This window comes from Notechis scutatus, chromosome 1, assembly GCF_049901735.1.
Source record: "Notechis scutatus isolate UNSWTSFEM ecotype Mainland chromosome 1, rNotScu1.2, whole genome shotgun sequence".
In the NCBI taxonomy this organism is placed as follows: Eukaryota; Metazoa; Chordata; class Lepidosauria; order Squamata; family Elapidae; genus Notechis; species Notechis scutatus.
This window is the reverse complement of record NC_142009.1, coordinates 87,629,470-87,656,755: the sequence shown is the minus strand read 5'-3', so window position 1 is coordinate 87,656,755 and position 27,286 is coordinate 87,629,470. Positions and strand designations below refer to the sequence as shown.

Sequence of the window (27,286 nt, the reverse complement as noted above, 5' to 3'; positions counted from 1 at the left end):
AAAGTAAAGTCCTACACTTAGACAAGAAAAACTAAAAGTACACATATAGACTGGGTGAAACCAGGCTCAATAGCAGTAACTGTGAGAGGGATCTTGGAGTCTTAGTGGACAACCAGCTAAATATGAGCCAGCAGTGTGCAGCAGCAGCCAAAAAAGCTAATGCAATCCTAAATTGTGTTAACAGAGGGATACAATCAAGATCAAGGGAGGTACTAATACCACTCTATAAAGCCTTGGTAAGACCACGCCTAGAGTACTGCATCCAGTTTTGTTCACCACATTATAAAAAAGATGTTGAAACTCTAGAAAATGTACAGAGAAGAGCAACCAGGATGATTAGGGGACTGGAGGCTAAAACATACGATGAACAGTTGCAGGAACTGGGCTTGGCTAGTCTAGTAAAGAGAAGGATCAGGGGAGACATGATAGCGATCTTCCAATATTTGAGGGGCTGCCACAGGGAGGAAGTGGTCAAGCTATTTTCCAAAGCGCCTGTAGGCCAGACAAAGAATAATGGATGGAAACTGAACAAGGAGAGATTTAACCTGGAAATAAGGAGAAACTTTCTGACAGTGAGAACAATCAACCAATGCAACAGCTTGCCCTCGGAAATTGTGGGAGCACCATCACTTGAGACTTTCAAGAAGAGATTGGACTGCCATTTGTCAGAAATGGTGTAGGGTCTCCCGCTTGGGTGGGGGGTTGGACTAGATGACCAACAAGGTCCCTTCCAACTCTGATTATCTGCTAAATCTGTTAAACCTAAAGTTGCAAGACTATTTGATTTTTTCCTTGTGAATTTGTTTAAAATACATTTAAAATACTTCTAACTTTGCTAAATCATATATATTAAATATACTTTTGTTAAATAATATCTTCTTGTAGTTGATATTCATGCTTTGAATGAAATTAAATGACACTCAGCTTTTGAAGCTTTTCTTCATTAGAAAAATATTCATATGATGTCTCCATTTCAATTTTTTGCAGTCATTTTCCAGTATCCTTGTAAAATTACATTCAGTATTCTAACAATGGGCATGCTACACATTTATACGGTCATAATATGGTGCTGTTTTATTTTCTGTCCCTTTTGATATGAGTTTACATTTTTTATTATGCCTCTGTAATCTTTGTGAGGTTTCTGTTTTTTAGGATCTTATCCTTAAACATGCGTATTTGTTTCTTTTGCATAAATAGATAATTTGGGATACATAAAGATCAGGACTTACAGAATAGAGTTCACTGTTAATACATAGAACTCATCATAATACTATAAAAGTCACACAGTCATTTATTTTAACTACTTTTTCAGGCAAAAAGCTCTCTCAAGATTTTTACAAATAGGATCATGGAACAGTTTAAAACACGGGTATCAAACTTATGATATCACGTCGCCATGTGATGTATCACAACTTTTCCCCCCTTCACTAAACCAGGAGTGGGCGTGGCCAGTGTATGACACATCCAGCCTGTGGACCACGAGTTTGACACCCCTTGTTTAAAAGAAAAAAGATAGTTCATCATAAAACATTTCATTCCAAGACACCCATTGTGTTTTATGAATTCTATGAATTTATTTTTTGTTGTGATATGTTTATATTATATATGTATTTATGTATTTTCAGTTGCAACAGAGGTAAATGTTCTTCTCTGGCAGAATAGAGAGTCTACTACTGAAGAAGAGGAAGCTGCAGTTAAACTGCAAGCTATATGGAGAGGAACCTATATCAGGCTATTGATGAACAGCAGAAAACCAGGTCAGGATTCTCCAAATTAATCTATTCATTATTTTTAAAACAGTGGGAGTTTTTAATGGGATGTATGGGGTAAAATTTATCAGGAGAAATGTAAATTATTTATTATTAATTCTTTCATGATGTATCAGAGAGGCATCCAAGCAACATTATTCATTAAACTAAAGACAGAAATGAAAACATAACCCCCTTGGGAAGAGGTTTTGTGAGGAAGAGAGAAGAGTATATTCACATGGAGACAGATTCAGAAGTCGCCACACATCTGCCAAATTTAATTCCCATAAATATGCTTGTAGCACATTTTTAGTCAAAGCTCAGTTTACTTGAAGCTACAAGTACAATCAGCTAATAAGGATCCAAATATTACAATTTCCAGGTATAACTTTCTGATATACCTCCAAATTAAAAAAAAAAAAGTGAGTAAAACATTTCTATAAAACATCTGGCCAATTATTAGTTAGACAACAGAAAGAAATAAGTGCTACTTAATTACTCTAATTACTAATATTAAAATTATCCTGAATCACCTATTAATTAGTTTGGAATGACTACTCGTGATTATTTCATCTATCCATTTTCATGCATCACATGTAAAAAAAGAAAACCAGATTTATTTTTAAACAACCCTCGATATGTCACATTAAAAAATGTAAAAAAACCAAATTAAGATTAACACATTTTAGACCTGCAGTTTAGTACAAAATTCTTCAAAAAAATTAAGAAAAAGAAATAAAATATAGTATCATAAGAAGTTAAAAAAATTTCCACAGAGACTCCCAAAAGGACATATTGAAATTGCTGAAAAGGAACTTCTCTCCTCAATCAGAAGGTATAACTCCAACTTAATAATAAAAATGTAAAAATAAACAGACTACTGTTTCTTGATCTTTTGATTCTATGGAAAAAATGTCAGCAGCTTTCAGAACTGAGAATTTATTTAACTAATATCTAGACTGAAAAGGTAGTTGGATATAGAAAATAATTTTGCCTTACTACTGAACGTGCCTTGTTACCCAGCTTATGTTTCTTCACTATCCCATAAAATCATTATTTTCATATCTTTCAATTCGAAGTAAATAGTTTCACAATAAAACTCATACTTGGCCTAAACAGTATGGATCGGATTCTACCTATTGCTACCATTCCTTCCAGTAGCATAGGATTTTGTTAATTTCTTTTTTGAAGCTCTTCATCTCTGTCAAATAGTTTTTCCAATTAAAAGATCATTCTGAAAAGTTGAACTGGTATGTGAATGTACTTTGAAAAATATTCAGGAAGTCACATGTCTGTTTTCTGTCCAACTTTTGAAAAAGACAGCTTTGAGGATACAACAAATGATCATGAAAAACATGATTACCACCTCTCAAGATTGTGAGGTCACACAAGCAGAGTCAGTCTGATTCATATGTGCATGGATAAAATATTCAGATATTTTAAGGTCTAGCCTTGAATCTTGACTTATGTATAGAATTAGATAGAAAGTAATTTAAATCTATACAATACTTGGATAAAACAAATTATCACTGTACTACAAATATTCACCGTGCACTATGTAATAGTTGTTGTTTTTTTTCCTTTTGTAATTTTAGGCACAAAAGACAATGCTAAAGTCAAAGAAACACTTCAAAAGTTGTGGGCTGTAATTGAGCCAAATTTTGAACAATGTTCTTTGATGTTTTTGAGGTAATATATCTCTTGCAATATCATATTTGTCAAACCTATGTGTCCCTTTATGGGGAAAGCATTCTTTCATAATGTAGTAGCCACCCACAGTTTGGTTTAAGATGAGTAGCTGTATAAATGTTTTAAACAGATAAATAAAATAGTTATTGCTATTTAATGTTGTGTGTTTGCATGGCCTGTGTTCATCTTATATAGCACAGGTAACATAATTGGTTCATCATTGTCTCTGTTAGTATTCTGATATTGTTTTGTGCTATCTTTTACAGGGATATATTTAAAAGCAAATGTAAGTCTGTTGAAAAATATCGTTGCTTTGAAGATGAATGGACTAAGACAACTTTTGCTGATTATACTGTAACTTATGGAGATCAACAATCAAATGTTTGGTTTGTAGTCTTCAGGTGAGTTTATTATTGAGTTAGATATAACCCACCAGCAATCTGAAATGAAATTTATTTTACAGTTAATTCTCTTAATATGCCTGAGACACAAATATTCACATACTGAAGTTTCCTATTATATGTTCACCTGTCCTAATCTCAGATATATTAATATGTTGCCTTATAACTAAAAGTGTGTCCTTTCAGGCAAATCCCTTAATTATTCTTTCAGTTTCTGCTTTCCATATCACAAATATGAAACAGTAAATTTCATTATAAAGTCTGAGATATGGAAAGAAACTTATTATATGACTTTCTCAGTATTTTTTATTTGAAAAGTAAAGCAATACTTTCATTTTTCCCCATTGACCTGGGAAATGAACATTAATTTTAAAAAACCTAAAAGTCAAAATTCTTTCTAAATTGCTATACTCAATGGCTACTTCAAAACCTCTCAACCTAATGTACATTTCCTATGTCAACTGTCCAAAGAACTGCAGGGCAATTCTTAGCAGCTTATATATACCAAAATGTTTATTTAAGTAAATATTGGCTTGGTAGCAGAGTTTTATAATATTTATAACATTATGGATATCCATGCAAGCAAATTAGAAATAGACTTACTCAAAAAATCCTAATATAAAAGAAGTTATTTTTAATTCTTCTTTTCATTGTAGGGAAGTATTTCACATTCCAGAAGACATGATTATTGTACCAAAAGTTTATTCAACAGTACCAACCTGTGTATTGCATGTTGTTGACAATGACACATTACAGGAAATTCCTCGAGTCTTTCTCAGAGTTGCACCATATCTTTATACAAAGAACAAGGTATAAAATACAATACTGTATAACATTTTTGATACCAATCTTCATATTACTGCCATTCATTCTTTTTTTTTGCTACACACAAGCACACACACACACACACACACACACACACACTAAAAGTGTGTGATACAATTCAGACTGAAGGTTCAATATTAAAAGAGATTGACTCAATATGTGATGACAAATTGATTAGGCTGAAACTGCTTTGATCTTTAATTTAAAATTTTAATTTAAGTATCAATTCAAAATAAACTCAGTGATAGTCTATATTAGAAAAACTTCCAAATTCTTGGAAGCTTAAAGCTTTCATTTTTAAGTATCATCTTAAACATTTCAATTAATTAACTTTTTATTTTAGAAAGGATATACTTTCATGGCTGAAATTCAGACCGGTGAATCACCTGTGCCAGCTGGGAAAGTAAGGCTTCGGCTCATAAGTTCTTACATTCCCCTTCCATTTCTCTCTCGTGAAGCTGTAAACAACATGTTTGCTGTTAAAGAAGTTAAAGACTATTATCTACCAAATGATAAGCATATTATATTCAGGTAAAATATGAAAAGTAGTAGTAGTAGCAATAGTAGTATACATTTTATGCACAGAAATTATGTTTAGTATGTAATATCAGAGGATTGAGCGAGTACTTGAAAAGGAGTATTTCACATGTATTTCATATGCTCAGGAGCAGCTTACAAAACAATTGTGCAAGCCTGGAAAAAGACACAATTTACACAGCCTTTCTCTATGAGTGTGGGGAGTATAATAGCCAAATGCAGGTGATACTACAATTAATAATGGAATGAAAGGTAATAAATACTAACAATTAAACTAAAAACTACTTCAGTTCAGTTTGCAATTCTTTCCACCATGATCAGTGCATTTCATTATATTATTTTTCTAATGAACGGTATTAATTAAACTATTAAAGATTAAGGAAGATGATCTAATATTGCTAGATATTTATTTAGAAATATTAGAGGCAGTATGGATAAAAGAATAGCTTTCCAGTTCCAGTTTTTGTTATTGGCTAGATAAATATGTAATGAATAAATGCACAAAGGAAAAGGGAGGCACATTAGTATGTCACAGTCTCATGGTCAAGAGGAAACTGAATCAATTGACCGATTTGATATTACAGGTGTGAATGTAAAATTCACACTGTAAATAAAAAGAAGAGTGATGGGCTTATAAACTATTTACTTCTTTTCTGTGGAGATAATTCAAAAATTGTATTCCCTATTAGCAGTCAGATTGTACAGATCATACCTAACATAAGAAAACTAAAGCTCTAACAAAGCAAAAGAATTAACATTCTGCAAAGACCTTGGAAGTTGTGGGACATCTATTAAGTTTCCCTTGAGAACAGCTTATTAGGTAGAAACTATTCAAGATAACCTTCCGTAATCTGGTGTTCTTGGTGTTGGCTACCACATTAGGGTGGTAGACAAAATCAGTAAGATACTACACAGGCATCTCATCAAGACTGCCTTCAAAACAGACAGAAAAATAGCAGCCATCCTAAAAAAAAAACCAAAGATAAAATATATATATATTGAGATACTTTAAATATTAACTGCATTTTCATTGTAATACTGTCACTTTGGCGTTCTACATATTTACGTAGCAGCAAGTAAATTTATATATATGTGTGTGTGTGTGTGTGTGTATATATATATATATATATATATATATATATATATATATATATATATATATATATATATATATATATATATATATATATATAATTTCATATCAAACCTTATTTTCACAGGGCTTAAGAACTGTTTTCTTGAATAAAAATAAAATAGAATTTGATTTGCTGAAGAGAAGTACATATGACATTATTCTTTATTTATTTTCTATCTTGATTTTCCCCCCTTTAGATATTTAGTAAAAGTTACAATACCACTTATTGCTACTGTGCAAGTACAGACTTCTAAATCGGATACTATGATTAAACTACAAGTTCTGGATTCTGAAGAAGAAATGGCGAGCTCTACTGGGAAGGGTCATGTTATCATTCCTGCATTTCATTTCATATCTTCTGAAAGGCCTTTAAGTAGTCTGTGTCAGTATTCTATGCTTTTGCTAGATGATAATGATGATTGTGATGATGGCAATCTTGAATGTATTTTTATGCATACACACACACACACACACACACACACACACATGTAGTAGCAATGCACTTGCCATGTAACCTGCTTGTCTCATATAGGAAGTTAGTGCCTGCTGTCACAGTCACCAAATATTTGACTCCTCTTTCTGCAATATTTTATATACCCCTAAATCAAATCCAGAAAATGGAAGATTTTATTGAATATTGTAAGCCGCAGATCTGCACCATACATAACAAGACAGCTAAAACTATATTCTTCCCCTTTCAATAGTAACTAAGATTGTTAAGATGGAGCATCTTAACAACTCCCATTAATCAATCTTTTCACAGAATCCAATCCATAATATGTCATCAAGCATTAAAAATTGAAGCGTGGTAGAGAAAGGGAAACTCCATTGCTACCAGGAATCCAGGGTTTCTCAAATGTTGCCATATTGCAACTCTCTAAAATTATAAATAAATTCACATTCCGACCTTTGAAGTTTGGATTCACAAGAAATAAAGAAATATATTCAGTTTTAATTATTTTAATATATATCTGAAAGGTTCTCAAACTTTGTGATACCACAAAGTTTGGGCATGCGAAAGCAAAATGAGAACCAAAAGAATTCTTGTTTGGACAACATTCCCATTCTTTGTGGGCAATGCTACTGAAATTGTTTAAAAATGTAATGCTCTAAAATAAATTGCTCTCAATTGGTGACATCTCCCTGACTTACAGTTTGATAACTCCAAAGTAATTGAAGCAGTAGTTTTTCAAGCATCTCTTCAAAGAAACATGTTTTACTTGCCTTTGTTTTACTTTACTTGCCTTTGTTTGTTCCTGTAGAATAATTAATTTTAAAGTATAAATAAAGACCAATGAATCACAACTCTTTAAAAAAGTGAATAATTGAAAATATATTTCCCTTGGGAAGGGAATCCCTTGTTTGAGAGTGCTTGTCTTTATATAAGTCACTTATTTTATCAGTATTATTGTCAGAGGCCATTATTTATGCGTGGTGGCACAATATATATGAATTCTCAACCCCACAGCCAGATACACAGAGGGCTGGAGGTTGTGCTTAGGTTGATATGTTGAAATGGCATATTTGTCTGCAGTAAATCTGTGATCAAATGAGTAACAGAACTGGAAACATACAGGATGGAGTAAGACAATTACAAAAGGGTGGAGGATTATTAGAGAAAATGTTTAATGCTGGGAAGGGCTACTATTGTACTGTCCTCCTGTTTGCATGAGAATATCCCCCCCAAGCTGTTTGATATCATTCCAGAGGTGGATATCAATTTGCTTATAATATTAGCACTACTTTCCTTTAAGCTCTACTTTCTGGGATCAGCCATGATTTCTCTCTAACATTAGCCTTTGTACAAACCCAATGAATAAGTTAGACACACTTTTACCTTGAAGCAGATGAGACATGATCTGGTGTTGGGAAATACTTCTTAGTACCAATAGAAGAGAATATTTATAGCTCAGGGTTGAATTATGGAATCCTTGGTGCTCTCTGAGCATGGTTGTTTTCTTGCAAATATTTAATTAGCCAACTAAATAACAACATCAGTGCTAGAAGAGAAGAGAATTTGGTGTCTTTTTTACATACTAGAGGCTTAACCTGACAGTGTTGGTGGGAGTGTTCTTGTGGTTCCTTAATTAGGCTATTGTTTACTGTTGGCTTGTTTGTCTGACTTGATAATTCCTTGACTAGGGGTATTGTTAACTTCTTGTTGGTCTAGTATTGTTTAGCTCACTGTTGGTCTATCTCTGCTTAGCTGGGTGTTGATTACTGGCAAGAAGTTTTGGCTTTTGTTTCTGTTTTGGCTTTCTGATTGTCTCTGTTGAATGGTATGTAGATGTTGTTTATCTTTGTATGTCTGTTTATGGCTGATTTGTCTGAGTGCCAGGAATTCTCTAGTATTTTTAGTCTTGGCTTAGTCTAGGATGCTCACAGTTTCCCACAGTTTCCCAATAATAATTTAAATTATGGTGAAGTCTATCCATGTGTCGGAAATGAAAGAGTTTTCATGTCTTCTGGTTGCTGGTTAGTGTTCATGGATGTGCTCTGCTAGTCTTCTTCCTGTTTTATCCTACATAGTGTCTGTTATAGTTCTTATACTATATGTTGCAGATGTCTCTTGGGTCCTGGGGCTGCAGGTCTTTTGGTTTATTTAGGATATTTTGGAGGATTTTGATTTGTTTGTGTGCGAGATACTTTTGCCACCCTTTTTCCTTTGGACTCATACTTGGTTTATCAGACTATTGCCTAGGCTGCAACTCTTTCTCCTGTCTCCCAAGATCATTCCCATATACCATTACATAAACTTCCTGCAATCTTCAGTACTTATGCTATCCTTCTGGACTACTGGTTTTAGAGTGTGTTGCTCAGGCAGGCAGGTGTCATCAGTGATGTTAGGGACAAGGAGAGTTCCTGGGCACTCTATTACAAGGTTGCCTCAGAGTGTAGTTGTTCTTTTGTGTTTAGCATCTACATGAAACCACTCTGAGAAGATTTCTGCTGATTCAGGATGAGGTACCATCAATACGCTGGGTAACTCCACCCATCCCAGGCCCAGTTCAAGATATGATAGAAATTCTAACTCAGTACCTGGGAGCTATCAGAATTTGAGTGGGGAGAAACAGACGCAAAGCTCAACCAAAACAAGACTGCTGTTAATTTAAAAGCCAGGACTAAATTTGCCTCTTGATTAAATTGTTCATCCCCAGAGAGAACAGGCTTGCAATCTAAATTGAATAAATAAATATGTCATGGACTCAGAACTTCTATCAGAAAAGCAGATGGAAGTCATGGCCATGTGGGCTTTAATCTGGTTCACCAGTTGCAGCCTTAGCTGGAACATAATGAATTGAAAATAGTTCTTACCATCGCCCAGTTAGATAACTATGTTTCACACTAAGGGAAATGCTTTTGAGTACCAACCAGAAACTTCTGATCCAAAATGCAACAGAAACTTCTGATCCAAAATGTAATGTGCTTACTGGCGCAGTGGTGGTGCTACATTATTACATCATTGCTGCAGGAGTTTTTGCAATTCTTCATTCACTGAAGAATTCAATTGCTTTCTTTAAAACCCTATATGGTTCAGAGCCTGAGTATTTAAGAAGTTAATTCTCCCAGATGGAGTTTGGCCATTTGATCAAGAGGGCCAAGAGCATCTACTAAGGATCTCCAAATACCAGGAAGTGCAGCAAAAGTGTTCTCTGTGAGGGCTTCTTATGAAAGAGCTTCTGCTGAGGTGAGAATGAACTTCATTTTCATGGTCTTTTGGAAACTGGTAAAAATCTAGTTCTTCTGGAAGGCCTTTCAGAATTTACTGTGGAGTTATTACCAGCAATATTAGTCTTAATTATGAGTACTCGATATTCTCTGAGCTTGGTAGTTTTTCTGCAGAGGTTTCATTATCAGAATATAATCTGAAGAAGTGGAATTTGCTGGTTATTTATGTATAGTAGCTTTTCCACTAATCTTGGTTGGAAGTTTTCCTTGATGGTTCCTTCATTCAAGTATTGTTTCTTCTTTTATTATTCCTGATGCTGTTTTTTGCTTATCAGATGGTGTCTATTAGGAAAGATGTGCCTTGATATTTGATTATATCTTTTAATTGGGATATAGATGGAGTTATCTCTTTAGTCTACATATTTTTGTATTATTTGTTTATATTTTGCTATCTAATAGTCTAGATCAGTGGCCCCCAACCTTTTTTGTGCCACAGCCCAATACTGGCATCACAAAATGATCCATGGCCCGGTACCGGCATCAGCACGCATGACAAGGCAAGGCGAGCCGAGTGACCGGCCAGCCAGCCGTCCCCCACTCTCCCCGCCACCTTCAACTCCTCCTTTGTACCTTTGTCGATGGGCTTCGGGATGGCTTCGGGACGGTCGCTCGGCTCGCCTTGCCTTGGGTGCTGAAAGAATCCTTGCACCTTAGTTTCGTTTGAAGCCGCCTCCCCCTCCGATAAAACTAAGGCGCGAGGATTCCTTCAGGACCCAAACGCCACTTTCCAACCGGAAAAGCTCACCCGGAAGCACTTTCTCATCGAAACAATATGGCGGCACCCAGCAAACCGGCGGCCCGGTAGAAAATGTTCCACGGACTGGTACCGGTCCGGGGCCCGGTGGTTGGGGACCCCTGGTCTAGATGCCATTAGAAACATCTAGTTATTTCTGCTGGTAGAACCTTTACACATTTATTTTTATTTTATTTATTTTGATTTGTCAATTGTTTACAAGATAATAAGTACAAGTGTATACATAGTTGTGAATATATGAAATGGGTACATATAAGAAAAATAAAAGAATAAGAGAAACAATAGGACAGGGACGGTAGGCACGTTGGTGCGCTTATGCACGCCCCTACAGACCTCTTAGGAAAGGGGTGAGGTCAATAGTAGACAGTCTAAGGTTAAAGTTTTTGGGGTTTGGGGAAGAGACTACAGAGTCGGGTAGAGTATTCCAGACATTGACCACTCTATTGCTGAAGTCGTATTTCCTGCAATCAAGTTTGGTGCGGTTTACTTTGAGTTTGTATCTGTTGTGTGCTCTTGTGTTGTTATGGTTAAAGCTGAAGTATTCATTGACAGGTAGGACATTGCAATGTATGATTTTATATACCATGCTTAAGTCGGACCGAAGACGGTGTAATTCGTTTTCTAGTTTTAGAATTTCGAGTCTGGTGGCGTAAGGTATTCTATAACGGGTAGAAGAGTGGAGAACTCTTCTTGTGAAATACTTCTGGACTTTCTCAATTGTGTTAATATCACATACGTGATAAGGATTCCAGACTGATGAACTGTATTCGAGTATTGGTCTAGCAAATGTTTTGTATGCTCTGGTTAGTAGTGAGATATTACCAGAGAAAAAGCAACGTAGGATTAGGTTAACAACTCTTAATGCCTTTTTGGCTATGTAGTTGCAGTGAGCTCTAGCACTTAGATCATTAGAGGTGAGTATTCCCAGGTCCTTTACAGAGCTTGGGTCATCAACAAGATCTTGACTATTCAGCTTGTATTTTATTTTCTGATTTTTTTACCAATATGTAAGACAGAGCATTTATTTGTTGAGATTTGGAGTTGCCATATGTTAGACCATTCAGATACATAGTCTAGATCTTTTTGAAGGGTAGTAGTATTGTCTGTGGTATTGAACAGCTTTACATCATCAGCGAAGAGAACGCAATTGCTCTTGATATGATCACAAAGGTCGTTTATGTAGATTATGAAGAGAGTTGGTCCTAGAACACTGCCTTGGGGAACACCACTATTGACAGGTACAGAATTTGATAGGGCGTTCCCAATTTTGACCATTTGTTGTCTGTTTGACAGGAATGCTTCTATCCAGTTATTCAGTTGTCCAGAGATACCATAAGATTTTATTTTTAGGAGTAGTTTGTCGTGTACCACTGAATCAAAGGCTTTGCAGAAGTCTATGTAGATTGCGTCTATTGCTTTGCCCTGGTCGAGTTGAGTAGTCCATATGTTTTTGCAGTGTAAGAGTTGCAGATTACAGGATAGTTTTTTTCTGAAACCAAATTGTTTATTGGAGAGTAGGTTGTTTGTCTCTAAATGGAGGATGATGGATTGGTTAATAATTGATTCCATGACTTTACAGGTGACGCAGCATAAGGAGATTGGTCTGTAATTTTCAACTAGGCTTGGGTCTCCTTTTTGAAGATGGGAATGACTGTGGCTTGTAACCATAGGTTGGGCAAGGAGCTGGTTCTGAAAGATCTTTCAAAGATTATGCTTAGAGGTTTGGCTATGGCAGCGGATAGTTTTCTTAAGAAGTAGGCACATATTCCATCCGGTCCAATAGATAGAGATGGTTTTAGGTTGCGTAGTGCTTTTTCAACGTTGTCTACTGTAAAATCGATATGTATTAGATCATTATTGTTGTCTGTGGTACGGCTAGGAAACATTGGGCATGATCCATTACTGTTTACAAACACTGAGCCGAAGAATGTGTTAAAGATGTTGGCTTTAATGGTGTCGTCGCTGCAGTCTTTACCATCAGGTCCTATCAAGGGAGGGATGGACCTTGAGTCTTTTAGTTTGTTGTTTACAAAATTGTAAAAAGCACGGGTGGAATTGGTGCTTAGAAGGTTTTCCTCTTGTTTAATGTGGTAATTGGTGCATTCGGTCTTTATCTGGTGGCATAAATTTTTATATCGGTTTTTGAAATTAGCAACGTGACCAGATTTGTTTTTCCGCCAGAGTGATCTCTTTTGGATTGAAGTTTCCTTATTGATATGGGTAATCTGCTTTTTGTTTTGTTTTTGGAGTTGTTGTTGGAACATATAGTTTGATGACTCTTTTGACTTCAAGTAAAAATATGTTGTAATGATCTTCAACAGTATTGCATCCAGTGAATAGAGATTGCCAATCGAGGGATGAGAGATCGTTATCTATAAGATCATAATTGCCTTTTTTGAAGTTACAACTAGGGATGACATCGTTGTGGTGATTTTTGCGTGGACGTATGTTGAGGCAAAAGTCAATCATATTGTGATCACTACTGGAAAAGGGTTCTTTGGTTTGTATTCGGTAAATTAAATTCAAACTATTGCAGAAGATGAGATCGAGGCAGTTGTTCAGTCTAGTGTTGTTGGTTACTAGTTGTTCAAGACCTAGATTTGTAATAGCATTGAAGAAGGTTGTGTGTATGATTTCAGTTGTACAATTATTTAGGGTCCAGTCAATATGAGGTAGATTGAAATCTCCAAGAAAGATAAAAGGGTATGGGCAGGATGTAGCCCATGTTAGTAGTGTATTTAGCTTGTTTATATGTTCGATGTCATAATCAGGTGCTCTGTAACATAGTAAGAATCGAATTGTGATATTTAAGGATAGTTCACAGATGATGGTTTCAGGAAGGGCAAGCTCCTGGGTAACTTGGATATTTTTTAGATGTAAGGATTTATATTTTATACAAATTATAAAATATACAAATTATAAAAATACACATATTTTGTTGTTTATTTTCAAATTCCAAGTTAAGATTTTAAAATAGTTTCACACTAAATGAATTTTAACTTTCAAAAAGTTTTTTCTACACTTCCCTAATGTTTGGCCACATTGTATAAGGCTTTTTGGGAAAGTTTGAGACACATGTAAGGTAAATGATAAAAGGGATCAACCAACAGATCAATAAGAAAAGGGTGTTTATACAATATAAATGATACAATATTATTTTAAAATGATACTCATGAATCCCTTTAAAGTTATTCTTCCTTTCTCAGCAACAGCAAGTAAAGGTGGTGTAGTTCAAAGCGCACCCAAAAAAGAAGCTGAAGTTGCATCCCCTAAGAAAAAAGGAACAGTAACAGCTCAGAAGAATATTAAATCTTCGGCTAAGGCATCACAGGAAGGCTCGGTTTCAACAGAAGAAGAAATTCCTGCTCTTCTTCCCATTGATGAGAATTTGCTTCAACAGGTGAGAGATATGAATGAATATTTAGAATCTTTCATAGGAGAATAAACATCCTATTCCAAATTTGTCATATGTGTCGTTTCACCAAGTTTTCAGATGACTCAGCATTTTGTAAAACTTGGTACCATGAGATTTTCTCACAAGAATGGCAAAATCTTGCTACAAAGAAAATGGCCCTGATTTCCATGCATGAATTTTGCATGCAGCTTTACAACTATTCCTCCATTTTGATCCTTCCAACCTCTCTCTTTTCCCAAGGAATGGCTAAATCTGGTTATTTTAGCAAATCATCTGATTTCATTTCCAGATGATCTGCAAAAAAAAGTTCATTTTTGTAAATTATGCAAATATTAAAATTATAGGTGTAATCAAAATGTTTAATCTGAAAAGCAATAATGACTGAACTTTAACAAAATGCCATGTTCTGTGTAATTAAGATATTGATTTGTATGATTCTAGTATGGTTATTAAATTAACATTTTTATGAGATTTAATGTTACTGATTTTGGCTTTTTGCTAAGATTTTATAGTTCAATTACCATGGATGTTTTTGTTTATTTTTATGATATAGCCTAGATTTTTCATTGCTTTTATCTTAGCATAGAGGTTTTACAGTGAACTATGATGATGTACAGTTGAACTACCAAAAATAGTATTAATTTAAAGAATACCAAATTCAAATGAAATTTAAATGAAGTTAGAAGTTACTATTGACAGATGTTTTTATATAACTGTCATGGTTGCATTCATCAAACATTTTATTTTAGTCCTTTCCATTTTTTGAAGATACAATGGTTTAAAATAGCAGTCAAGGAGGATAGTATTGATTTAAAGCAATAACTTTATATACGAAATTGTAATATATTGTTTTTCAATTTTACAGACCCACAAATATATTATACAAGCTTCAGTGTTATATAATAGTTGGCCACTTACTGAAAGTCAAATTGTATTTGTTCAGGCACTAAAAGAATTAGAAAAAAATGAAATTAAAGGTAAGTCACTGTTTTAGGTATTTATTCTGCCTTGATTAAAAGTGTCAAGGTGTTAAAATTAACTCTTAATAAGCTTTATTTATTCATTTATTTCCAATACAAATTCTTCCTGTGTGACTTAGTACTTTACATAAGAGTAACAAAAACATAGCTAACCATAAATAACAACAATAAAAGGAATAAACCACTTCAAATAACTATGAATTATATTATATCACTCAGTCATAATTAAAATCAAAAGCTCTGAAGTGATGGAACTCCTGAAAAAAATACTGCCCCACCTCATTCACCTCTTAAATGAGGGAGCAAAATTAAAGCATCCATTCTTGGAATGACCAGATTTTGTAAATGTATGTGAGTCAGTTTATGATAGTGTTAAGTGTGGATCTGCAAGGAAAATGGACATGGAGGAAAAGGAAAGGAATAAAAGCATCAGTCTTAAACAAAATCATACTAAAATATAAATTCATCTCTCAACTAAAGAAATATTAAATAGACAGGAGAAAAGAGGATACATAAGCTGCTTGGGATAGTATGAAATGAATTGTGCCAATGGCAAATATGAAAAATGAGGCTTGATGAAATGAAAGAGGCTGTGCTTTGTGGGGAAATGCAAACAAGAAAATAGTTGCTACAAAAAGAAGAGAAATATTTTCTACAAAGCATAGAGAAAAGGATATATTGCATAGAATAAACCAAATACAGCATAAAAATGGGTGTTTTGTGGAAACATTTTTTTCCAAAATAGATGAAGAGGAATAAACAATAGACTTCCAGCAGTTCTGTGTGTATTATACAAAAGAATTATCTTAGGAGAAACATAAAAATAAATTTAGTGCAACAAGAATGGGATATCTAAATGTGTATGACAAAAAAAGATGGGAAATTAATTAGTGCTGAATGAATATGGATTGAATACAAATGTGAGTGATCAGCATAAATGAAATACATTGAAGTGAGTTTTAAGACAGAATGAGTGATGTGAATATATGAAGAAAGAGCGAATAAATGTAGAAGAAAATGACCAAGTCATACAATTTTAACATATGTATGTTATAAGCAGGTAAACTAGAAAATTAAGGATAAATGTAAAACATACATTATAATGAAGCCAGATAATTTTAGAAACTGCACAGTTGGGAATATATGTATTGAAAGCAATGTGCATGTGTCTTTTCATGTATACAGTTTAATTTTGTTGCAAAATACTTAAAATAATATAGAACAGAACTGAAACAAACTGTCAGGAAAATTAGAATGTGTTTGAAACTAAAACTGACAAATTCTGCTATGTCTACCCAAAAGTACCTTAATGGTAATTTCCAGAACATTGTGCATTAATATAAAATGTCTGCTTCAAATCTTAACATTTCTTATTTTATAATATAAGGCAACAGTGCCATCTGCAGTAAATTATTATTGTCTAGTTTAACCAGCTAGAGCAGAGCATGTAGATCATTTTTTGACATTTTTAAATTAATGCAGAAAATCTATTAAATTTTAGAACTTGTTTCCTGGTTTAATTCCAGTAGAAAATGTATGTATTTATGGTGGGAAATGAATGCTGAGGGGAAGACATAATTTTAGTTTAAAATATTGCCCTACAATGCCAGCAAAAGGTAGAGAAAACAAGGCATAATGAAACTATTCCCAATAGATGAGTATCCAGCTCTATTTGCAAACTTCCAGTGAAGGGGAAGAAACCACTCCATGCAGTATGAATTCAGTCAGTCCAATCAGTTCCACTGTTTGACAGCTCTTACTGTCAAGAAGTTCTTCTAATATCTAATTTGTATCTAGATCCTTGAAATTTGATCTCATTAATAGATAACAGAGTTGAAAGATACCTTGGAGGTCTTCTAGTCCAACCCCCTACTTAGTTAAGAAACTCAATACCATTTCGGACAAATCTCGTCTTAAAATCCTCCAGTTGTCATCTTTTTCTCTGAAACAAAAGAGTCCAAACCCTCTGCAGCAGTGTTCCTCAACTGTAGCAACTTTAGAACGTGTGGGCTTTCAGTATGCTGACTGAGAAATTCTAGGAGTTGAAGTCCAAGGTTGCCAAGGTTAAGAAACATTCTCTACAGCAGGGTCCCCAACCGCCGGTCCGCGGACCGTACCGGCCGCGGAACAAGCCTTACCGGGCCGCTGGTTGCTGGGCGCCGCCATCTTTTTGGTAAAAAGCGCTTCCGGTGAGCTTTTCCGGGTAGAAAGCTCACCGGAAGCACTTTTCGTCATAAAAAGATGGCGGCGCCAGTTGACGCTGATACCGGGCCGCGGCGCCCAGCTGATGCCGGAACCGGGCCGCAGCGTCGAAAAGGTTGGGGATCCCTGCTCTACAGTGTCACAATCCTTCATATAATTGAAGATAGCTGTCATGTCCCCTCTCCATATTTTCTACAAGCTGAACATACAAAGGTATGTTAACCATTCCTCTGGATGGATAAACATATGTAAATAGTAGGGAATTACACTCTTACTGAAGTAAAACTATTGGAAAAAGAATAAGAATGACTGAGAATTCCTCCTCCTCTTTGGGTATAGATTTAGATCATCCTTCAGAACTAAATTTCATCCAGTTTGAGTTTCTTTGATGGAAGAACTTTGAATGATCTTTATTAAAAAAATCATTTACAAATGTAGAATTTGAATAGGAAAAGAGTGTGGAACAATTAATATCATCACAGTAGAATCCAAAAATGATGTTTAAAACATCAAATGATATTTTGAAGATTTATAAAAGGAAAGCTTTGTTCCTGTTTTCACCCATGCCTCCCCTCCCACTCTCGCTTCTTCAAGAGTTTGAGAATGACTTTGCATTTCCCCCCCACCATGCTTCATCTGTGTTTTCTTGATGTGGGTAGAAAATATTATCCTGTAGCTTGTGTACTTGCAGTGCAGTCTTGTGAACAAAAAAAATTTCCACACCTGGTATACTGCAACCAATTTTGGTCACCACACTACAAAAAAGATGTTGGGAAAAATTCTGAGAAGAGCAACTAAGATGATCAAAGACCTGGAGACTAAAACATATGAAGAACGGTTGCAGGATTTGGGTTTGTCTAGTCTAGAGAAAAGAAGGATAGTGGTATTCCAATATTTGAGGGGGTCAAATTATTCTCCGAAGCACCAGAGTGCAGGACAAGAAACAATGGATAGAAACTAATTAAGAAGAGAAGCAAAGTTATCTAAGATGTATAAAAGTATGTCAAATGAATGTTGGAAGTGTAAAAGTAAAGAAGGGACTTTTTATCATCTATAGTGGACATGTGATAAAGCAAAAAAAAAATTGGAGTATGATTCATATTTTAACACAGAAATTTTTGAAAATGGAGATAAAAAGGAAACCAGAACTTTTTCTTTTGGGGCTAATGGAGAAAAAAATGGAGAAAAAAAATTGGAACTTTGTCATTATATATGTTGTCAGCAGCAAGACTATTGCATGCACAAAAATGGAAGGACACTTCGATTCCTGCTATGGACAAATGGTTGCAGAAGTTGATGGAGTTGGCTGAAATGGCAAAATTGACTACTGTGATTAAAGAAAAGAACATAAGTACTTTTGTTTCCACATGGAGACCACTTCTGAGCTTTGTGCTCGATGTGAAAAAGAATGAAAGTTTGGTTTTGTGTTTTACAGAGTAGATTGATAGATCTTTACAGAAATGGCTTGTTCATATTATTATGAAAAAGCAAAAACTTGTGATTTGATATTAATGCCTTATTTTACTGTAACAGAGAATCGGAAATCAATGCTTCCTTTTTCTTTTCTTTCTTTTTTCCTTTCTTTCCTCATTTCTCTTCCCCCTTTTCTCCCCTACTGTTTTCTATTTACTTTTGTACTTTACAATATTTTATAACTCAATAAAAATGTTAAACAGAAAAAAAAGAGGAGAAGCAACCTGGAATTAAGGAGAAACTTTCTAACAGAACAATTAACCAGTGGAACAGCTTGCCTGCAGAAATTGTGGGTGCTTCATCAGTGAAAATTTTTAAGAAGAGACTGGACAGCCACCTGTTTGAAATGGTATAGGATCTCCTGCTTCAGCAGGGAGCTAGACTAGAAGACCTCCAAGGTCCCTTCCAGCTCTATTGTATTCTAATTTCTTGAACAAACAATAAATGTGATTTGAGATACCACACATTTAGAAAGGAATACTTTTAAGAGAAAATACATCAACAAGAAATATTGTCAATGTTGCGTAATGCAAAAGAAGAACAAAGTCAAGTCAAAGTGGGAAACTGCCAACTCATTCCTGAACAATTTGGATGGAGAGTGAACAGTTGATGAAAGAAAGATTCTAAATGGAGCAGATTTCCATCTTTTTCAAACTTTAGCTTCAAACTTTAGCATCAAGAAGCTCACTTCCATACATGGGAAAAATCATTTTCAGCGCCTCAGAATCATCATGGAAAATTGTTCGATATAATAATTTGTTTGGAAATTATTTGTGTTTTCACTTGTCAGTCTTTGGATATGCCTACACTTCTATTAATGATCATCTGCTTTCAGACTAGTGCTGGGCCAAGTGCTCAACTCATTTCCCCCCAGATTTATGAAAGAGGATAGGCCAGAAAGACATTTCAAAGAGGTCCTATGTTGCTTCAGTTGTGTCCAGCAGATTCCATAAAACTAAAATATCTAGATACACCATAAAGCTAAAAGTGAAATAACTCTTCATAATTATTCCCAAATATGAGATATATATTTAGCCTCCTTTTCTGGCTATTTAAACCAAGAGTCCCTGACCCCACTCAGTTTTACCGTGTTTCTCATATAATAAGGCCAGGTCTTATTTTTTTTTTTTTTTGAGCCCCAAAAAAATGGCTAGGCCGTCTTTTGGGGGGTGACTTAATTTTCCCCCCCCTTGCATCTTCGGGTGGGCGGCAACAGCTTGGATGTTGACCTTGGCGTTGGTGGGCACTTCGTATCGGGGTCAACGCAGGCAGTACCATATCCGGGTGTGCAACAAAAGTACTTCCTAACGGCAAGCCCCCCCCACCATCCCCCCCCCCATTTCACATGTTTTAATATAGGCCTTAATTTGGGGGGAGGGGCTTAATTTCATTTCATGCCTATAAAACATGCTGGGACTTCCTATTGGGGGAGGCTGTATTGTTGGAGAAACAGGGTATTAATTAAAGAGAAACACATTTTGAATGGAATATTGCCACTTTTATGTTAACTTTGTGGACTTGTCTCAATATTAATTCTTTGGATGGTGCATAGAATGTATGTAGATCTGCATTTTGCATATATGAATAGGTATCTCATCAGCATAAGAGTACAACATAGGAACATAGACAACCAAAGTTGTCTACCAGAAAGTGGTTTCTGCTTCAGCTTTCTCCCCCATGCCACCCTAAGTATCTCCCCCATCTGCTCTTGAAAAGTGGGTGGAAAGGGAGTGGAACAGGGACAGGAAGTCACACTGCATGAAAAGAACTATTCACTTAATGTTGATTATAGCTCTGTGTGCTTTTGGTATGCCAAATATGGATCTGAAAAAAAGATATTCAAGCGCAAATGTTTCAACTGACGAATGTTTTAAGATTGTCATTTGAATAAAATTATATGCAGCTCGTCCTGTTGAGAAACACGAAGAGAATGTATCTGTCTTAAGTCCAGACATCCATAGCAATTTGGAAAGTCAAAAGTCTGCAGGTTCTTCCAAAACCACTAGAAAAACCAAAGAAAAAACAACTGACAAAACAGAAAAGACACCTAAAGAGAAACCAGTAACTGCTCCTAGACCAGAATCACAGGTAAGAATAAATTACTGTAAATTGTAAATGTCCAAAGTAACCATGTAGATTTCTCAGGGTTGGCTTGTTTAGCTTACTCCTGTCTTTCCCATATTATAGTTAGAGGAGAGAGCAGAAATTTTTCTTCTTTGTGTTTTTTACCCCACTCATACTCAACCCCCAATATTAGTACATTGGCTAAAGTTGAGCCCTGGTATATTGCTACCTTGAGATATCTACCTTGAAATCCAGAATGGTGCCTGGTTTGATAATATTATCATTACATTTTTGTAAATAACTACATTATTCTAGTTACAGTTTCCCATGCATGGAACTTGGGGGGGCAAGATATTACAGGTAGTCCTCATTTAACAACCATTCATTTAGCAACTGTTTGAAGTTATGACAAAGCGACTTACGATTGGTCCTTGCACTTACCACCATCCTAGCGTCCCCATTTTCAAGTGCTGATTCTGGTGCTTAACATTTGTCATATATTTATGATTGTTGCAGCATCACACAGTCACATGATTATTATTTGCAACCTTCCTTGCTAGCTACCAAAAAGCAAAAGTCAATGAGGAAACCAGCAGGTCTCAACTTAGGATCACATGATGATTTGCTTAAGGACCACTTGATTCATTTAACAACTGCAGCTGGGACTGTTGTTAGGTAGGGCAGTCACAGGATGTTTCTCTTAATGACTGCTTCAGTTATTTAGCAGTAGACTTGCCAGTCCTATTTAGGATTGTTAAGTGAGGACTACCTGTATCCATTTTTTCCAAGTATATTGATGATCCATATGAGAAACTGACAAACATTTTTAAAATTCAGATTGCATGGCTTATATTTTTTTTAAACTTAACATTGATGAGAATTCCAAAGGTGCTTTTTCAAGAGGCAACTGAGCTGTCTGGTTTTTTTTTTAAGACATTCCACTTCTCATCCAAGAAGCTATGAATTCCTCCAGGCTGTATTTTAACATGGTTTGATTTCATGAAGGTATTTTGCTCATTAGAGTTAAATCCTAGTTCACTGGCTCAACTTCATATTTAGCCATCCTTATTCTGTTATAAGACAATTTTGACTGCTAGTATTAGTTAAGACATGCATTTGCCAAAAAAAACATCAGTGCACAGCCAATACAGGTAATCCTTGAGATACGAACAGCCGTTGAACAATTGTTCAAAGTTATGAATACACCCCAAAAGTGCACTTTACTACAGGGGTTCAAAATTGCAGCCCACAAGATTTCCTCTATAGTCATGTGACCGGGATTCAGTCACTCCTGAAACGGTGGCTATTTTAGTCCAGTGACTAGCCTATCTCGCCATGGTTCTGACAGGCAATTTCTGAGACCCATGTAGTCGGCATGTTTTTTCCCCTTGTTCACATGACCAATCAATATTGGAGTCTTTGCAGCCAACCTACTTTTTTCTTTCCTCCTTATTGCTGCCAAGTGAAGGTGTAGAGGAGAGAATCTCTTGTTTCTGGCCCTGTTGCTGCTTTTGTTGCTGTAGCCGTGAGGATTACTGTAGTTGCCTTTGTAAGTTTCTTTTTCATTATAATGTCGCACTAGTTTGTAAGTACAAACTGCTTTTCTTACCTGTAAGTTCTTTGCAAACTTCTGTGCTTTGTCTGTAAGTACTTTACAAAGATAGCGGTTTTTTTTTCATCACAGTACTTTGCAAATTACTGTGCTTGAAGTACTTTATAGAGAGTTATTTTTCATCATTGTATTTGTTTGCATTTGATTTGGAATTCCTTGCAGAACTACAAGACAGTGTCTTCAGAAAGCACATTTAGTATCTTTGCATTCTACTGTACTTTGTTGGCATGTAGTTTGAAATTGTGAAAACACTGCACTGCACTGTGTACTGTGTTTGCTTTTGCTTTGAGGATTAGCGTGTACTCCTATAGGTTACTTGTAGAACAGCTGATGGGTAGACAGGTTCCCTCCAGCGGCTTCACTAGAGCCCTGCAAATTAATTCCCCTGCCCCAATTTAAATCCAGGCATTTGCCTGAAGTTGCTGCAGGCCTTCAGAGGCAGAGGGCTACCTGGCCTTTCCAAAACAGCTGATGGGCAGGCAGCAGCTTTCACTCTGGAGAGGCTCCATCTGGGGAGCCCTGCAAATTCTCTAGCCTCTTGGTTCGTTTAATGATGGCGAGGGTCACTTAACAACCAAAGCAAACAACAAGCCCAATTTTCATTATTTAACAACCTGGTTGATTTGTTTAACAAGCAAGGTAAAAAATGTCCCTAAAATGGCTCTGATTTACTTTATGAAATTTAATTTGTGACCCTAATGGCCAGGCTTCATTAGAGTCATATCTTGAGGACTGGCTATATTTATCAATAAAATTCTATCACAATAAGTTCTCTGGGAGACATTCTGAATTTGAAAGTCAGTGATTACTGAGCCACCTTTGTCTGTCTGCTTCTGCTCTGTCTACTTCTTTTCCAGCAATCTGATCCCAACAAACCCTTCTGGATTTTGCGCCTTGTTGTTGAGCAAAATGAGACAGATGCAGTTGATCTGAAGAAAGATACTGAGAGACCAGATGAGATCAAGGCTATGAAGCAAGCTTGGGAAGCTGCAGAACCAGGGAGAGCTATCAAGGTAACAGGGTCATGCTTTTATTCAATATGTACCCATTTCGTGTATTCACAACTATGTATACACTTATACTTATTATCTTGTAAACAATTGGCAAATCAAATAAATAAATAAAATAAAAAATAAAAATATGTGACATGAAAACTATTAAGGCACAGCAATTCCTACCTGGGGAAAAAAATTCCAAGAGTGATTAATCAATGCCAAATTCAGGAAATGCATAGAAGATTTAGGATTAGGGAAATAATGGATACACCTCTTTTCTTCTGTCTTTGATTTCTATTGGTGCTGATAGCTGGAATAAAATCTAAATGTCAAATAAAGGAATTCCTGAATTCCACTATAGACTTCTGAGTTAGGAAGATGCCGTAGGCTGATCGTGACAGTTGTAATGATTACAATTGAAAACAAATATTTGTATACAACTTGGAGATAGTTGTTCTTACCTTATAGTAATACAGGTAGTCTTCAATTTCCTAACACAATTGAACCCAAAATTTATGTTGCTACGTGAAATATTTGTTAAGTGAGTTTTGCCCTATTTTACAACCTGTCTTTCCACAGTTAAGTGAGTCATTGCAGATATTAAGTTAGTAATGCTATTGTTCAGTGAAACTGGATTCCCATTGGTTTTGCTTGTCAGAAGGTCACAAAAGCTGATCACATGACCTTGGGACATTGCAACTGACATAAATATTAACCAGTTGCCAAGCATCTGAATTTTGATCACATGACCAAAGGGATGCTACAAAAAACATAAGTGTGAAAAACATGTCATTTTTTTCAGTGCCATTGTAACTTTGAATGGTCGCTATGTGAACTGTTGTAAATTGAGGACTACCTGTACATCAACATACAATTAGAAACCAAATAATTAAATCTTAAGAACATTTAAATCTGAAATAAAGCGTGCTGATTTCAAAAAGAAATATACCTGAATTATTTGCATGGTTTTTAAAAATGTGTTCACATTGATCTGATTGTCTGGTGGTTTTATAGACGCATCTATACAGGTTTTTTGGCAACAGTATAGTTGTTTACCTTTTCCTTTGTGCACGGGACTGAAATATTAATTTCCCCTATTTTATTTTATTGCTAAATCAGAAAGTCATTTCATCACAAAAATAATAAAATGCAAAATATTTTCCATAAATTGGAAAATAATTTAAATTCAGTATTAAGTTTAAGGATCCCATTGAATTCATTAGGGAATGTCTGAGTTAACAGACATTAGATTGTGCTATACAAAAGATAAACCTCTTGCTACCTAAAAGTTTCTATTTGTGTCAACATCTGATGTGGTTGTTTATTAATTTAGTTTTACAATTCTTACTGCAAGACTATGTTTAGCCTATTAATTATATCATTTTCTCCCTTCATCACTGTGAAATATTAATTGAGCTGTTACCCATGAGTCTGCTTCCACCTGAAATCAGCACATAGTGGCTATTAGACATGTCAGGTTTTGGCATCAATATGAAAGTGATTTGTCCCTGCCTTCTTCTGTATTTATTTCCCAGCGCTTTAGGATTTCCTAGTGATCTTCCATTTAAGTATTGAATAGATTTGACCCTGCTTAACTGTTTCAAAATCAGTGAAGGTCATCTACAGTAGTTCTACCATCTCCTATGATGCTATTCTCACTAGCGATGTATATTAAATCTACAAAAAATTTCCTTTGTTACATGTGATCATTTCCATGCATTCACAGAAAGTAAAACATTCTACAGGTGGATTTTAGGTCCACTCCACAAAAGCTCTTCTTAAGAAAACATTCTACACCAAGCATCGAACTCATTACAAATGCAATATAATACTCAAATTACAAACGAGATCTTCTTATAGTTTTCTGCTGAGAGTTAGTCATCTGTTCTCATATCCAAATGCTTTAAAAACTGCTTTATTGTATGTGTTAGTTTAATGTACCCGAAGTTGTTTTTATTACTCAACCGCTAGCAGTTAAACAACTCTTGAATTGCATAATCTAAAGGCAAAAATATTGATATTTTTGTTTCTGGTGCTGTCATTTCAAACACAACAGCTGAATGTTGTGACATGAATCATTCATCCATGTGTTTGCTTTCATTCAATGACTCATATTTTCAGTTGCAAAGCAAATAATAATTAAGCTACTCATCTTAAAACCTTAGCTGTGTTATTTCTGGCCACATGCTACTAATGTAAACCAAATCCTAATAGATTAATATCTTGAAAATTGCTACAATTGCATATACTGTATACCGGCCAATATCAATAAAGGAAAATGTAGCTCAGATTGAAATGAGAGGTCCTTGATGCTCTTTGAGCTTGGTTGTTTTCTTGCAGATATTTTATTACCCAAACTAGATAACATCAGCACTTCTGATGTTACCTATTTTGGGTAATAAAACATTTGCAAGAAAACAACCAAGCTCAGAGAGCACCAAGGACCCGCCATAGGCCAATATAGTTAAAGGAGCATTATAAGGAACTTGCCATGCTCTGGAACCAAAGTCTGTGAGGCTGGATAGTCAGTTTCTAATTAGGAAAACAGCCATGGCAAAGGAGAATTTGATGTCTTCTTGAGTAGGAAGTCTGTTTCATCCTTTCCCACCAGATAGAAATCTCAGCTTATGTGTTGGCTTGGGACCAAGGACTTCATAATTGCTGGCAAGACCACTAGCAAGAGAAGATCAGCCAAACCTGGACTGGATATGATGCCAGCTTATGGTTCACACATCTATTACAAAGCCATATTTTTCTTGCCACCAATGACTCTTTGCTGTTTCATTCTACAGTGCTACAACTTTTTGTACAACTTTAGCCGTGCAAATTGTGATTTCATATCCTCCTTGGTTTTGATATTCCCAATTAATAGTTAAAATTCAAAGTGGCAAGCAAATACAGAAGAGGAGGAGCAAGAAACTGAAAGTCACGTAAAATATAGGCAGCCTTATCTGAACCTGAAATATAGGCAATCAAATATTTACCAAATAATACATTAGAACGCTCCAAATATAACCTATGCAGCTGAAACTAATGTTTGCTTCCCCTCCTCTGCAAATTTCATGATGCTGGAAAGCTAGATACAGTATACTGAGACCGCATGAAACATTTTGTTATGTTATTTTTATTGTGTTTCAGAAGGAAACGTCTGCCAGAGAAGTTGCACAGTAATAAGATCAGTAATAAATCAGTCCCAGCTCATATGTTTATGATCTAAACAGCACAAAACAAAAGGGGAAAAATGCTTCCTTTCTTACTTTTATAACATTTTCATATTGATCAAGTAGAATGGAAACTGGTCCTCTGGCAGAATCTCTAGAATAAATCTTTCATTTTCTTCTCACCATCTTATATAACTTGATGTAATAGTTGGTATTAGATCACATTTCAGAGAAGAACCAGAACACATCAGAATTTGACTATGTATTTGACCTTCTTCATCTCTGTCTGATTTGAATGTTTGTTCTGCTTTCCCAAACAGCTGGATTATAGATCCCTCAACTGTATTATATTTTGATAATTATTTTTTTAATTGAGACATCTTTTAACCCATCACATCACATTCTCTGATCTTCATTCTTCATTCCTGCTTAGTGATTGACCTTAACATTTATTTTCTGTTAATTGTCTTTTAACGATCGGTTTGAAGAACTGTTCCGTCATTGAATTTTTAAGATGAAACATATAGGAGTTTCATGCCTAGTGGCAGAGCACATTAACTAATACA

The 27,286-nt window shown here is 35.4% G+C and overlaps 1 protein-coding gene across 2 annotated transcripts in view; it reads left to right on the top strand.

Annotated features, from left to right (window-relative positions):
- ADGB (androglobin) overlaps positions 1–27,286 on the top strand; it is an 88,577-nt gene that overhangs the window by 49,729 nt on the left and 11,562 nt on the right. For both annotated transcript variants that reach the window (XM_087970364.1, XM_087970362.1), the window contains 10 exons: positions 1,626–1,757; positions 3,344–3,437; positions 3,704–3,838; positions 4,495–4,648; positions 5,007–5,194; positions 6,533–6,717; positions 14,025–14,218; positions 15,099–15,210; positions 20,792–20,976; positions 23,422–23,577. In XM_087970364.1, coding sequence (XP_087826490.1) covers positions 1,626–1,757; positions 3,344–3,437; positions 3,704–3,838; positions 4,495–4,648; positions 5,007–5,194; positions 6,533–6,717; positions 14,025–14,218; positions 15,099–15,210; positions 20,792–20,976; positions 23,422–23,577 — 1,535 coding nt within the window. The remainder of the gene's footprint in view (positions 1–1,625; positions 1,758–3,343; positions 3,438–3,703; positions 3,839–4,494; positions 4,649–5,006; positions 5,195–6,532; positions 6,718–14,024; positions 14,219–15,098; positions 15,211–20,791; positions 20,977–23,421; positions 23,578–27,286) is intronic.